Source organism: Zalophus californianus, chromosome 17, assembly GCF_009762305.2.
Source record: "Zalophus californianus isolate mZalCal1 chromosome 17, mZalCal1.pri.v2, whole genome shotgun sequence".
In the NCBI taxonomy this organism is placed as follows: Eukaryota; Metazoa; Chordata; class Mammalia; order Carnivora; family Otariidae; genus Zalophus; species Zalophus californianus.
Genome location: NC_045611.1, coordinates 54937774 through 54953088, shown reverse-complemented (window position 1 = coordinate 54953088; position 15315 = coordinate 54937774). Strand labels below are relative to the sequence as shown.

Sequence of the window (15315 nt, the reverse complement as noted above, 5' to 3'; positions counted from 1 at the left end):
TTTCTACATTTTGCATCATGGTTAAGAGATTAGGATTCCAATTTCCTATAGGGCCAGCCATGCCCTGCTTCTTCTCATCTAGCTTGTAGGGCCAGCTTCCGTCCTTGGCTGGGCCCTAAAAGGATCTTAAGCTACCAGAGGAAATTAAGGCATTTTGTTTCTCCTGGGAGAGATTTGTTGAGTTCTGATCTGGTAAGTCCATAAGAGCCCACATCAGACACCCAAAACACTCTGGGTCTGTGTCCTCATCTGAAAAACATAGCTGGACAGGGAAGAACTAAAGGGAGTGGCTAAAGTGGGGATTTCCTCGAGACAGGAGGGCTGATGACAAGGCATGTGTTGAGACTTCGTGTTTTGATTAATCTGAGAACAGTAGGAGCAACAGGGCCTGCCTTCCAGCTGCTTCTCTTGTAACTTCCCGTGGGTTTGAAAAGCAGAAGTGGCCTCAAGTCCACCTCCTCAATGTCTCTGCATACTCTCCTCAGCCCCAGACCCAGCTTCCTTCCCTTGCCCCCCTAGGACCATCATCCCAGCCTCCTCCCCGGCACCCTGACCTCATCCGCCCCTGGAAGGATCTCCCCCCTCCCTGCCCCGAGAGTCTTACTCCATCTTGTCCCTCTGGGTCACATTCAATCCCTTCGAGGTATTTGGAGGCTCATCAAGATCTGTCCCCTACGTATTTATCCATGCTCACCTATGCCACTCCACCTCTTTCCCCACTCTCCATACTGAATTAACTTGTTTCCCAAGAAGCGAGGAGGGAAAGCTTTCCAGGTAGAGGTTCAAAGGCTGGAAATGTTGAAGTACACGTGGGTTTGCAGGAACGCTCCTTTCCCAGGTCAATCTCAGAAGACTTGAATCCTGGTTGCCAAGATGACTGCATCCTTCCCTTTACTCCCCTATCCGGGTGTCACCAAGTCCCAATCTGTCTCCTTGGGTAGCTTTGTTTCTCTTTTTACCTACAACCTCCCCAACCGTACGGTACCTGCCTCCAGCTCAAAACTCCTCTCTTGCTTAGACCATATCCTCCCAGGTTTACTGGCCTCAGGTCTCCCCCTTCAATTCTGATACTGTCAGTCCTTTACCAAAAACCCCTGTGGCTGTTCTGGCTTCCAGGATAAAGTTTAAATCTTCAGCTTGCTCCAAATGCTCTATATACTCTGTAATCAGCCTTATCTCCTTGTGCTATTGATGCCTCCACCTGTGTGTAGCAGAGCCAAGATGGAACCCAAAGTTTCTCTCTGGACCATGTGTGGCTGACTGTCACACTGGCATCCCCCAGTGAACCACACCTCTAGGTTTTCACATCTTGCGAGGTCACCTCCTGCACTGACTCTGGACTTGGCCACGTGACTTATTTCAGCTTGTGATGCAAGCAGAGGTTTGAAAGCGCTTGTAAACTGGGACTTGTTCTCTTGGAAACTGCTCTGGAACCATAAGCCATCAGATAAAGAGATCCAGCCACCCTGGAGAGGCCACAGTGAGAGATGCTGTACCAGGCCTCAGCTGAGGTGGTACTCCCAGACATGGGGGTGAAGAAGTCGCCTTGAACATTCCAGCCCCAGTAGATACCATATGGAGCAGAGGAATCTTCCAACTGAGCTGAGCTCAGACTGCAGAATTATGAGGAATAATACATTTTCATTGTTTTAAATCACAAATTTTTTTGGGGGGGTTGTTATACAGTAAAATACAAATGAAACACGATGCAGCCTTTATTTGAATGTTCTTTCAGGAATTAGTGGTGGATTGCCAAATGAACTTGAACATTTAACCAGGCTGAAAGCGACCATACTGCCTCACCTCCCAACCTCATCGATTCTTCACTCAGTGAGTCCTTCAAATATTTATATCCTAAGAAAGCACGGTACATTTGTGTTGGGTGCGGGGTGGGGGACCAAACTTAAACCACAGGTCCTTCTCTTATGAAACTAACATAAGCCAATAATGGGAGGAACAGGATCTCCTACCCCTCATCCCCAAGGACAGTTGGGCCTAACAATCAGTAAGGACTCAGTAACATGAGGGCTGAGCCAGTAAAATCGCTTTGCCACCCAGTGCCAATTTCCCCTCCACCATGTTGAGCAAAATTTCACTCAGTATCACGTCCTTTGTGAAACCTTACACGTACCACCATCCACTAAGTCTCCTGCTCCTCTCTCCGGGGCTCTTTGGCCCCTGCATCAGTTAGAATTCAGGTGACCTGCAAGTGATGAAACCCCAAATGAACAGTCACTCAAACAGTTTAACTCTCCCAGGTAACCAACATCAGTGTGGGTTTTCACAGCACCAAGGACCCAGGCTCCTCTTATCTTGTTCCGCCACCTTGCTGGGCCTATGCTCCTAAGATCACTTCCTGGCCCAAGATGTTTGCTCCCACTCCAGCCATCTGGTCTGAAGTCCAGAGTGCAGGAAGGAGGAAACGCAGGGGGCATATACCTCCTCCCTTATGAACTCTTCCTAGAAGCAGCACACACCACTTCTGTCCACGTGTCATTGGCCAGAATTTAGTCATAGCATCACACGGAATGTCGAGAGACCTGGAAAAATGCCCTGAAGCCAGGCAGACATGTGCCCAGCTACAAATCGGTGTCTCTACTGATTAGTGAAGAAATGGGGGAACAGGTATTGAGGGACATGGGTTCCCATCTTGCCAGTCCCCTTCCCACTCCCTGTTACAGCCCAGATTTTCCTGGGACTTCCTCAGGGACAGAGCCTGACCCACAGGGGGCTCTCCAGCAAGTCATAGCTGACTCCAACTGACTGCTTCTCACATGCCATGCAGCACAGTTATCCAGTTTACATGTATTAACTCATCTAGTCTCACGCTGCGATTCAGATTCTATCATTATCCTCATTTTAAAAGTATAAAACTGAGTTCGAGTACCTGGGTAACCTACTCAAGGTCACACAGCCATTAATTCAAAGAACTAGGATCTGGACCCAGGCAGTCTGACTTCAAGGCACCTGCCCTGAACCACCACAGACTTGACTAATGTCTGTGAAACTAGCTGCATCACAACCTAGTTTCTGGCTAGGTTTCAGCCAGAAACCTCACGGACTCTCTATCCGGGAAGCCAGCTACACTCCTGGTGTGGCACCCCTCCTCCATGCTACTGGACTAAAACCAGAGGACCAGCTATTTCTAGACCTTTATTTCTCTGTGAAAAGGGAAAACAGGAATAAAATAAAAATGGCACAGTTGACACACACACACAAAAAAAAAACCACTGGGGGGGGAGAGGAAAGGAAGAAGGGAGAAAGGAGGTGGAGAAGTAGATGGGGTAGGGGGTCCCCATTACAGCAGCAGGAGCCAGTAACCCGGGATGCTCACATCTCTCCCCTGCGGGCAGAAGTGGCCCCTTCCTCCCAGGGTCACTGCCCTGTCCCACCTTGGCTCCCCCAAGCCTCTTGGGAGGTGGACAGTGAGAAGTCGGATTCCCAGGCTGGGGAGAGGAAGAACCGTGCTGAGGGAAGGGGCCTGGGGTCAGACCATGCACAGGGAGTGACAGCCAAAGTCCCCCCACTGTCTCCCCAAGGAAGGGACCTGGGGGGAAGGGGGAAGGGTGGACACCAGAGGCCGGCGTTGGCTCCTCTTCCAGCATCAGGCGAGAGACAGAACTGGGGGAACAGGAACAGGAGGGAGTCAGAACCACAGCTAGCCCTCTGCCCACAAGTGCTCCTGCATATCCCCCTCCCAGGAGCTGCTGTTCTCAGGCCTAGGCCCATCCTTGCAGACCACCCTCCCAATGGGGTCTCCGAGTTCATGCCTTACCAGTCAGAGCTTCCTGGGCAAAGTATTTGACATCCACATCCTGATCCTGGGTCAGCTTCTCTAGGATGGGCTTGACTTCGCTCTGCAGCGTGCTGGAAGGACAAAGGGAAGGCAAGGGAAGGGGTGAGCCAAGCTGGGCAGGAGGGCATGAGGCAGGCAGAGGGCTCCTGGGCAAGGAGGGGTTCACACACACAGACGGCATGTGAGCCCAGAGATGAAATTACTTTGTAGGCTGGAAGTCTAACAAACTAGAACAGAGAGGTCTCAGGGGTCCAGAATAGGCAAAAGGAGGTCAGACGGTCTGGGAAAGTGGGGCAGAGAATAACAGGACCCACAAGTCTCTGAGGCTCAGCAAATGGATGTCTTTATTTACGTATTTACTGAGGCCTACTCTGCATGAGGTTGAGTAGAGCGGTAAATCGAACACCTGACTCTTGCCCATGGAGAGCTTGGGCTAGAAGGAAGACACAGACCAAACTGACCATAAGTAACAGAGAAGTGTCAAGTGCCAAAGAAGTACCTGGCCCAATGGGAGCCAAAGGGAGGTATCTACTTTCAAGTAAGGGGCCCTAGGAAAACTACCCGCACCGAAAGTCAGGTGTTTAGGGGAAATGAAGGCATGTCCCCTTCCAGTTAACAAACTGTTCCTCTGCCCCATACAACTACCATTCTTACTTCTACCATCTACATCTGTTTTGCCTATTTTTGAACTTGATATAAATGAAATCACAGACTATGTTTTCTTGGGTCTGGCTTCTCACTGAACATGAGATTGGGGAGAATCATCTGTGTTGTTAAGCAAAGCAAGAGTCTTCATCACTGAACAGTCTCCAATTGTAGGAACAAACCAGTTTATCCACTGTACTGTGGACAGGCACTTGGGCTGTTTCCAGTTCATGGCTAGTATGAGGAAAGCTACCACAAATGTCCTTTTGCTAGAAATAAACACTCACTTCTCTTGGATATAGGCCCAGAAATGGACATGTTGTGCCGGCTCACAGTGAACACATTCTTAGCTTCACTAGATTCTACCAGTTTTCAGTGACTGTACCCATTTACCACTTACAGCCCCAACTGCTGTGTAAGAGAATTCCAGCCATTCTACCAACACCAAATGACCCTGAGTTTTTTTAAGGTTAGCCATTCTGGGGTGTCCTTTTCTAAAGATTTTATTTATTTGAGAGAGCGAGGGAGTGTACAAGTCGGGGATTGGGAATGGGAGAAGCAGGCTCCCTGCTGAGGGGCTCAATCCCAAGACCCCAGGATCATGACCTGAGCAGAAGGTAGAGGCTTAACCGACTGAGCCACCCAGGCACCCCCTGGGGTGTCTTTTCATTTATAACTTCCCAACGATTGATGAGGCTGAGCACCTTGTCATGTACATATTGGCTACGAGGAGATCTTTTGGAAGTACCTGTTCAAGTTGGGTTTTGCCTATCTCTTGCATTCGTCTAGTTGACTAGTAGGAAAGTACTCTGGATGAAATCAGTCCTTTGTCAGAAATATGTATTACAAATACGTCCTCCCCCCATCAGTGGCTCACCATTTTACTCTCATAATGTTCTCCCTCAATGAAGTTCTTTTACTCAAGGTGAGCTCATCAGCCTCTTCCCATGGGGAGCTATTTAACAAATCTGAGCAATTTAAACAAATCTTTGCAAGTCTTAAAGATGTTGTCCTGTTTTCTTCCAGAATCTTTACTTATTTTTCTGATTCTGGTCTGTTAACTCTAATGTGCTTACGTACCAAGTGGGAGGTTCCCCCCACCCCCCACATGCATATCCAATTGACCCAGTCATCTATGAAAATACCTACATTTCCCTCCTGAACTCCAGTGGTACCTACTGTTATATACACACAGGTCTGTTTCTGTGCCCTTGATTCTGTTTCTTTGGGCTACATTATTGCGCCAACACCTCACTTTTTAATTACTGTGGCGTCATAAGTCTTGGTATCTGGTAGTTGAAGTCTTCCAACTTTTCCTTTTTTAGGACCACCTTTGCTACTCCAGATCTTTTCATTTCCATGTTAATTTCAGAATCAACTTGTCAAATTTTCAATAAAGGATCTAAGACTGACTGACAGATTATAATGAATCCATACATAAATTTGGGGAACCATCCCATCCATGAATATTAAGTAGATCTTTAATTTCTCAAAGCAGTGAGTGTTTTATAGTTTTCACTAAAGATGTGATATACCTCTCATTAAATTTATTCCTTAGTATCTGATGATTTTGGTGCAAATTGCATACATATACAAAAATAATTTATATTTATTAATTTCATTTTCTAACATGTTGCTACTAGTATACAGAACTGCCACCCCACTGTCCCCTCCCACTATGAGATAGGCCATGGGAATTCTCATTCCACATCTGAGGAAACCAAGACCTTGGGAAGGTGAAGAGATAAGCCAAGTTGACACAGTAAGCGAAGACACACACTGGGTCTCAAACCCTAGGCTCCAACTTCAAAGGCCAAAGATTAGGATGCCTAGAACCAGTCCCACCAGTGTGTGAGGGAGGATCCAAGCCTCACCTGTTGTCCAGGATAGGCCCTATCTTCTGTAGGGACTTGGCCACATTGAAGCGGACATTGGCGACAGGGTCCCCAGCCATACGCAAGACTGTGGGCAGCATGTGCTTGGTGGTGATGTCCTGCCCACAGACCTCAGACAGCACCTGGGGGCAGTGAGTGACAGAGGGGTGATTATACAAAGTTCATGGTTAACTCCCATTTCCCCCTTCCTCTGACCAGGCCACCTGAGGGATGAACAGGCCTGAGGGTGACACTGAGCAACATGGGGGATTCTGAGCCCAGGTTCACCGACCCCGGGGTCAGCTGATTCTCCTGAAACTACCATCTCCACTAATGCCCAAATACCACTGTCTCCCTGTCCCGGAAAACCCCAGCCCAGACTGTCCTGTCTCATTTTCCCATCCTCAGAATATTCGCTATCTTCTGGGGATGCGCCCGATTCCTAACCCTTGGCATGCCTTCCTTTAGTGTGATGGTCTCCAAGGCGAGATGTGGGAAGAAATCATCAGAGAACACTTAGTTCTACCTATATGTTTTTAAATTCTGTCTTTTAATTTTTAGTTATGTATATGGTTTATTTAAATGAATAGAAAGGAACCCGTGCTCCATATTACATTAACTGCTCTAAACCCTCTGCATGTACCACCAGATTAATCTTCACCACCTCACAAGTACTGTGACTACCAGCACGAGTGCTCTACTGGTAAGAAAACTAAAGCACCCAAGCAGTTAGGAAATGTCCCAAGGTCCGCGACTAACACATGGCAGAGCTGGAATTAAAGAGTAGGTCCGACTCCAGAGCCTGCACACAAAACCAACTATCATAAGCAAGCATGCATATACGCTTTGTGGAGGAGAGGGATGCTCGGAAAGGTCTGGCAGTCACTGCTCAGCAGGCCAAGCCTCCCTGTCTTGGGGTTCCCACTATGCAGGTCCCCACCCCCTGGCCTGTAGTTCCTCAGGGACTCCTCCCTGCCCCGCCCAAACCTCACCATGTCCCCACTCCCAAGCCAGACGTCTTCCTTAGAACCCCCGCCACCCCTCCTCTCCCAGGTACTCCCAGTTCCCTGGGCACAGGCCAGCAGGCAGGTGGGGACGCTCACATTGATGCAGAAGAGCGTAGTCATACGGTGCAGGTAGTTGGGGTCCCCAGACATGGCCAAGACCTTGGGGATGATAGTGGCATGGGCCCACTCCTTCCCAAATTTCTCCACCAACTTCTTCAGGTTGCTGGTGGCTGCCTCACGGATGGCATAGACTGCAGAAGGGCAGGGATTCAGGAGGTGAAGGAGTGAGCAGGCAGGGAGTAACAGTCACTCGCACACCTAGGTACTAAGCTGCAGGTGAACCAAACGGTTTGCTATGTGCTAAAGGTAGGGTTATCTTCCCAGTGGCTCCAAGACACAGGTTTCACTATTGGCCTTTTATAAATGGGCAAACTACAGCTCTAAGAAGTGACTTGCCCAAGCAAATCACTTAGTAATTAGTACTTAGAACAGTAACAATACAGACAAATGTTAACTTTAATTTTTACCCGTCAGTGAAAGCAATGAGCAGTTCTCACAATGGCCCCGAAAGACTGAGAAGCCCCCTATTTCACAAAGGAGTGTGCCTGAGCTTCCACAGCCAGGGGGCAGGATTCCAGGCCAGGTCATCTGCCCGATGGCCCTCACCCTCTCTCTCTCCACTGCACCAGTCCACCCCTACATGATCTGCTCGATCCCCCTCCCATCCTGCATTTCTCTAGGATTCTAAAAAGCCAAGGAGTTGGTCCACATAAGCAGCTGGCCTGGAAGAGTGACTCCACACCCCTCCCAGCCCCAGCCAATGCCCATCTATCCTTCCTGGAGCACCAGCATCCTCCCCCATCCTGCTGGAGAGACTCACCATGATCCACAAGCCAGGCCATGCACAAGGAGTTGAGCTTTTCATCAAAGAACTCCACCCCCTGCAGAAGAAAAAAAGGTTAAGGAATCAAGGGAGACTGGGCAGTTTCCAGCGATACCCCAGGGAAACACCCCCACCCAAACCCATCGGGTATTTCTCAGCTTCATCTGGGGGGCTCCTCTCCCTTCTCTTTTCTAACTGAAGTCCACCCACCTTTATAGCCCCAATCCCCGTGCCCCCTCCTCCTACTCCCCAGACAGCCCACACAGGCCCCAGGGACACTGTCATAGCCCTGGACACGCTGCCCACGATGAGGCCTGACCCCAAGCCACCTCCCTCACCAGCTGTCCAGCCAGCAGCGGCATGTACTCAATGATGGCCAGCCGCACTCGCCACTTGGCGTCTTCAGCCAGCTCCACGATGGCAGGCAGCAGGGACTGGGACAGCTGCCGGATGCCGATCACCTCATTCACGCAGTCCAGGTTGGAGATGATGTTCAGCCGCACCTCTGGGCACTGGGGAGAAGACAGGGGTCTGAGAGGATGCACCTGGCCCAGAAGAGGGCCGAGAAAGTTGAGCCCCAACAACTCCGTAGAAGCTGCCCTTCCTGAGGGCCTGCTACTGCCCTGCCCAGCAACTCCTGAGCAAGCAACATGGGTTATTATGGGAGGCAGTTTTCAAATCTCACCAGAGAGCACAAAACATGTTCATTCATTCTGAAGAACCTGCAGGAATCACTGCAGAAATATGGTGCTCTGGAAAAAAAGAGACGTGGTAACATTCCCACTCTGCTGGGTGCCAGCTGGGAGCCCATCAGCAGGGGACGGTACCCTCCCTGGCTGTTAATCTGTGACAGGGAAGCAAGCATCTAGCCTCGGGGGTGGTTGAGGTCATTAGAGTGCCTGCTGGCATCTGATCCACAAGAGGCCTGATGTGTCCGAGCTCATCAGAATCACTTCTGTGACTTCTACTCTCCCTGCTAGTCTTTGAGCTCTGTAAGGAGCACGTCTCATTTATCCTTATGTCTCCGGTGCCTGGCACAGTCTCTGGCCCATAGCAGGTGCTCAACACATTTCTGCTCAAAGAATGCACAAAGGAATAAGGAAATATTTTTCAGTTGCCTGTTGACTACCAGTATTATGAGCACTGACTTACTACGTATGTATACACACATACATGTCACTATACGTGTATATACGTATACACACGTACGTACCCCACCTACTTCCATAAAGCGTGTGAACAACTTGTAATAAAAGGCACATAAACACAATTAGTTGTTAATCGAAACAGAAGCCCTACTAGATCCTTGTGTCAAATCACATATTCCTAGGTGGCAGACATCACAAGAAGTTCTAACTTGAACCAAGTGAGAAACAAATCACTGAACCAAGTAAACCAGTGTGCTTTGCAATAAAGGGTTAACTCAGCAAGTCCAGGGTGCTCAAACTAGGCACATTCCGAACAAGGGTTGGGCCCCTGACCACCTTCTGGGAGATCTCTAATCCCCTGGAATATCCTATCTGGTGAGAGTATCCTTGTGGTTACCTGGGAGACTTGGGCTGTGCCAGACATTATGCTAACAACATGTCTTACAGCAAGGACCTGGCTATCAACTTGACCTCTGGAGGGCCTGCAGACCGAGTAACTGAGGTCAACCACGCAGGCAGCTCCAATCCATGGCCGTGTAACCAATCCCCAATAAAATCCCTGGGAACCAAGACACGGTGACCTTCTGTGGTTGGCAATACTCTGTGGGTGCTGTCACATGTCATTCGTGGGAGATCTAAGCTCCGTCCACAGGACTGCACGAGACAGGACACCCGGCAGCTCATGCCGAGTCTCCCCTGTGCACCTTTTTCCAGACTTTATCCTTTCACTGTGACCAACAGCAACCCCAAGTAGGAGAGCTTTTCTGAGAGGGCTGTCCTAGCAAATCACTGAACCCGAGCATGGTGGTGGGAACACAGACGTAGAAAGCAGTGAAGAGTAACGCAACTGCTGAAAAGGACAAGGGGGGGCTCGGCTGGCAGCTCTCAAGTAAAATCCCCAGAGTCCTGCCGACAAATGCCTCTTTCCTTTATCAAACACAGTAAGGCTCTCATTTAGGAACAGAAGACAGACAATTCCCTGCTGGCTAGTCCAACAGCTGAAGGAGAACTCTCAGAACCAACACCGTTTCCCTCCCTACACCGTACTAGTTCATTTCTTTCTAGAGCCAAGGATACTGAGGGAGGGAGGAACTATCCCAATACTGACCACCCTGTTGGTTTCCCTTTTCTGTGACAGTTGCTTTAAATCTTAGGGAGTGGATTTAAACCTTTGTGAAATGCTGATTACATAAATTGTATCAACTTATGTAAATAACTGAACATTAAGTCAACTTTTCTTTCTCTTTTTTTTCTTAAGAGACAGGGAGGGGGGAGCGGGCGGGGGGAGGCAGAGGGAAGGAGAGAGGGACTCTTAAGCAGGCTCCACACCCTGCATGGAGCCCAATGTGGGGCTCAGGGTTCGATCTCATGACCCTGAGATCATGACCTAAGCCATTTTGACCTAAGTCAAAATCAAGAGTCGGATGCTTAACCGTTCAAGTCACCCAGGCGCCCCTCAACGTTGCTTTTCTTTTTTTCTTTTAAAGATTTTATTTATTTATTTGACAGAGACACAGCGAGAGGGAACACAAGCAGGGGGAGTGGGAGAGGGAGAAGCAGGCTTCCTGCGGAACAGGGAGCCCGATGCGGGGCTCGATCCCAGGACCCGGGGATCATGACCTGAGCCGAAGGTAGACGCTTAATGACTGAGCCACCGAGGCGCCCCCTCAACGTTGCTTTTCTTAAAGGGACAATGTTTTATAAACATTGTGCCCAATGTTTATAAAAGCCTGAACTGTCATAATGTTAAGAGATTATACCTATTCTTTCTTTTCCTAAGAAAGATTTCTGGAGTGGGAACAGCCCCATCTGCCACCCTAACCCCAGTCTAGGAAAGCAAGTTAGTTTGGCTGTGCATGTGTCAGAATCTACTCCAGGGGAATGTAAGAAAGATGATCCAAGTCAACTGGGCGGACCAAGACGTGGTCAGAGTCGGGGCTGGCAAGGGTGAGGAGGGAGCCTCGCATTATCCCTCACTCGGTGTGAAGGCATCAGCAACACCCAATATAAAGAGGGATATTTCTTCTTTGATAAGTTGGAAATCAACCGGACTGAGGTCTCATTTGAATAAAAAAACAACTGAAAGGCATATAAAACCACTGTGATGGCCTTTCTGTACTGTGTAGAGACCCACGTGTAGAGTCTGGCCTGTTTTCAAATATGATGAAGAATTAAGGGAGTTAGCACCTATCCAGAGCTGTGAATGGAAATGTCCTGACAGTGAATGGGCCTCTTTACTTTCCCTGAAGGTTAGCCATACACAACCCTAAAGATGGAAAATACTGCACGTACCCATATGGGAGTCTCACCTCTGGGGACAAGGGAGGAAATGAGCATCTAACAAACCACCACCTAATTGAGTATGGCCTCTGCAGCAACACACGAGCCAGACCAATTACTTCCCCCAGTTGGCATGTCACTCCCTGGCACAGAGCATCAGAAAGCCCACCTCAGAAGGCCCAGAGGAGCAACCCTGGACCACAGCTGAAGAGCAACCCTTGCTGGAGTATCTGAAAGGTCAGGTATAATTCTGAGACTCCATGTCAGCCAGAGACCAGAGATAGGAGAAGCCTTTCTCAGATGAGGGCTTTCCCACAAACCACCACTTATCCTCAGGAAGGGCAGAAAACTATTTCCTTGTTGAAACCATGTCAGCCAGAGACCGGAGACAGGAGAAGCCTTTCTCAGATGAGGGCTTTCCCACAAACCACCACTTACCCTCAGGAAGGGCAGAAAACTATTTCCTTGTTCAAACTACCCTGGTCATAAAACAACAACAAAACAAGGCTTTGAAATGAGCCAATAAACCAAGTGAGTAAGTGTGTGCAGTGAAGGGTTAACTCAGCAGGCCTGGATTGTCCGAAACCTACACTTTTCAAAGACAGGGCTGGCCCTTGCCCAGCTCCTGGGAGGTCACCTGAGCCCCTGGTGCATAAGGCACAGTGTCCTGAACACATGAGAAGAGAAGGCGTAAACAAATACAATGCCTTACACCATGTAACTTTAGGCATATCCAGAAAAAGGCCTTTTTATTTGGATAAGTTTATAAACCTTATCACATATAAAATATAAAGTTCACAGATCTAAAACTGAAATCTCAAATACAAGCCAGATGACTAACTCACACCAAGAAAACCGGGATGGGTTTTTGTCTTTTCTTCTTTGCAAGAGAAGCTGCGCTGGGACAGGGGCGCCTGGGTGGCTCAGTTGGTTAAGCGACTGCCTTCGGCTCAGGTCATGATCCTGGAGTCCCGGGATCGAGTCCCGCATCGGGCTCCCTGCTCAGCGGGGAGTCTGCCTCTCCCTCTGACCCTCTTCCCTCTCGTGCTCTCTCTCATTCTCTCTCTCAAATAAATAAATAAATAAAATCTTAAAAAAAAAAAAAAAAAAAGAGAGAAGCTGCGCTGGGACAGACCACGGCTGCGGAGTATGATCGCCACGCAGCACTTGCTAACAGCGAAACTGGCACAGAAACCGGCTCCAGCACTGCTTTAGCACATGTGGGCTCACCTTCACACTCAAGCTCAATGTGGATCTCTCCTCGATGTCAGAAAGCAAAATGCTCCCCAAGACCCTGGTGAGGTGTTAAAAGGACACAAAATCCAATTCGAGGGACTCTCACCAGGAAAGCTGTCCCCATTTAAGCATCAGAAGTGAATATAAATTATAAGAAGTTATAACTACAAAAAGCATGCTTATAAAAGAAAACATATGTGAAGCACTTTACTTGGGTCATAAAATTTAAGTCATTACAAAAATTATGGTTTAAATTATAACAACTGATACAAATGAATGACCAAAAGTAAGATTACTAAGCTTCTCTTTAAAAGGCGCATTGTCTATAATTCTGGGGCTGAGAGATTATCCCATTATAGCAGAATTTAAAACCGTGATATTCTGGGGGCAGTGGCAGGGACTCAAGCTGACGTGATTTCCTAGTACTGGGTGTGCTGGGGGGCGGGGGGTGTAGGGAGAGCAGGGAGGAAGGAAGACTGGGGCCTTTGGCAGAATGGAAGTCACACTCCAGCAAATCGTCTCACCATCTGCCTGGTCACCCCCGTGACAAGAACCAGGGAGCCTGCAAACCAGCCGCACCGCACACGGTCCCGTCCGTATCTCTGCAGCCACACTTTCTCTCCCACCAGTCTGGTCTCCCTGTACCTCTGCTGGCCTCCCCACTGCGTTCCTTCTTTGACAGTAGCCTCAGGGTTCCTGTCTAACCCCCACATCTGTTCCAGTGCCTCCCAATGCCCACCGCTCGGTTCAAGTCCAAACTCCTTCCTTGGCTGTCACCCCACGACCTGTCCAGCCATCACCCAGCACAAATCATCTTCTGTGCTCCAGGCCAACTGAAGAGCAAGATGTGGTCACATGACTGGCTCTGGCCAATGGGGTGTGTGGGGTGGGAACAGACTGATGGGTGCTCTCTTTTGGGTCTTGCCCTTACGAGGACCACACTTCCTGCTGCCTAATACCTTCTGCCTCCATGCTGGCTGGGGGTGGTGAAAACCAGAGCAGCTGTCTCAGACCCAGAGAGCGCGGAGGTCAGCAGGGCTAAACTGCAGCGTAGGCCCACCTAGCTCTGAAATGTTGTGAGAAAATTAATTCTCTTATGTAAGCCACTGTATTTTGGGGTCTTCACTACAGCACCTTTACCTAAATTTTAAAAGACACAAATGTATCACAGCACCTACATGATCATGGAATCATGGGATTGCCCATCCGGCTCTCTCTACTGTCAGTCTCCGAAGTTCTCTGAGTAGTACAACTGTCTTGGGTATTTTTGGTATCCCTGACACCCAGAAAAAGAACCAGCACAGAGCAAGGGCATGCAAAACACTGTCCAATAAGTGAATGAGGGAATGCACAGTCCACAGTGCCCACCAGTATTCAACTCATTCGGGACCTGGGTGTCTGTTAAGATTCTAGGAGACTCCTGGCCAATCTGGGAAAGTTGCTGACCCACCTGTCACCTCTGCCAACCGAGAGCTCGAGCCTTTGCGGTACCCTTACCTCATCCTTCAGCTGAGCCAGGAAGAGGGGCAAGAGGTGCTCAATGGTGTTGTCTTTGCCCAGGATCGGGGAGAGGCCCATGATGACGGAGGCCAGGGCCGACTTCACGTGTTGGTTGGCATCTGACACCAGCTCCTGGGAGGGAGAAGGAAGTGGAGCCACAGGGTCAAGATGACCCCTGCAGCAGCAAGTGACCAAGCACACTCCCACCTCCTCCGAGGCCCGAGCCCTGGCCTGCTTCTGCCCTTCTCCCTCATGGAGCAGGGATGGTTCCGGGCACAAGAGTACAAGGCAGTTTCTCATCTGTCCGCCTGCTTAGAGCTCCATGAGCCCTGCTCCTAGAAGGCCCCCACCCTAAGGCCAAAGCTCTTGGAACTTTGGAGGGGAAGCACTTCCTCTCCAAGCTCAGCCCCAAACCTCAGATTCTGCCTGCACTCAGGGACCCTACCTGCTTCCAACCCAAGACCGCCCAGTCCTAGAAGCCTGGGGACTGTTTGCCTCTGAATGTCCATAAAGCCCAATGTCCACCCCTCCTCTTCAGCAGGCTAAGATCTGCCCTATTCCTCCCACCAAACTCCTTGTTACCTTGATGCAGGGCAAGATCTGGGTCATGATCACATTCTCCCGACAGTCAGCTGAGAGATTTTCACAGAATTCTGTGGGAGAGGGAAGGGAGGCAGAGGAAGGTGAGACCTGACGTCCCGGTTCTGGCTCGGGCCCCTCAGACACCCTCCCGTTTGCTGTGTTCTGGTTACCAGCACCAACCTTTGACCTTGTGGGAGGCTGCGGCCCTCACCTCGGCCTCACAGTCTTTCATCAGGTTCTGGAAGGCGGGCACCAGGTCTGTCTTGGTGATCTCAGGCCCCACTGCTTTCTGGAGCTGCAGACAGAAAGCAGGGGGAGTGAGAAGGCTGGGCAGGACTCTGGGTGAATGAGACCAGAATCAAAG

At 49.6% G+C, this 15315-nt stretch overlaps 1 protein-coding gene across 2 annotated transcripts in view; it reads right to left on the bottom strand.

Annotated features, from left to right (window-relative positions):
• Positions 1-1702: 1702 nt before the first annotated feature.
• The window catches only part of PPP2R1A (protein phosphatase 2 scaffold subunit Aalpha), a 40987-nt gene continuing 27374 nt past the window's right edge, over positions 1703-15315 (bottom strand). Inside the window, exons 7-15 of one of the 2 annotated variants that reach the window (XM_027618336.1) lie at positions 15132-15246; positions 14952-15022; positions 14367-14501; positions 8544-8717; positions 8203-8263; positions 7419-7573; positions 6316-6458; positions 3776-3867; positions 1703-2203 (exon numbers count right to left, since the gene is read on the bottom strand). In XM_027618336.1, the coding sequence (XP_027474137.1) occupies positions 2184-2203; positions 3776-3867; positions 6316-6458; positions 7419-7573; positions 8203-8263; positions 8544-8717; positions 14367-14501; positions 14952-15022; positions 15132-15246 (966 nt within the window). In that variant the 3' untranslated portion in view covers positions 1703-2183. Of the gene's footprint in view, positions 2204-3140; positions 3622-3775; positions 3868-6315; positions 6459-7418; positions 7574-8202; positions 8264-8543; positions 8718-14366; positions 14502-14951; positions 15023-15131; positions 15247-15315 lie in introns of those variants that run through there. The other variant, XM_027618337.1, reaches the window with a different exon arrangement.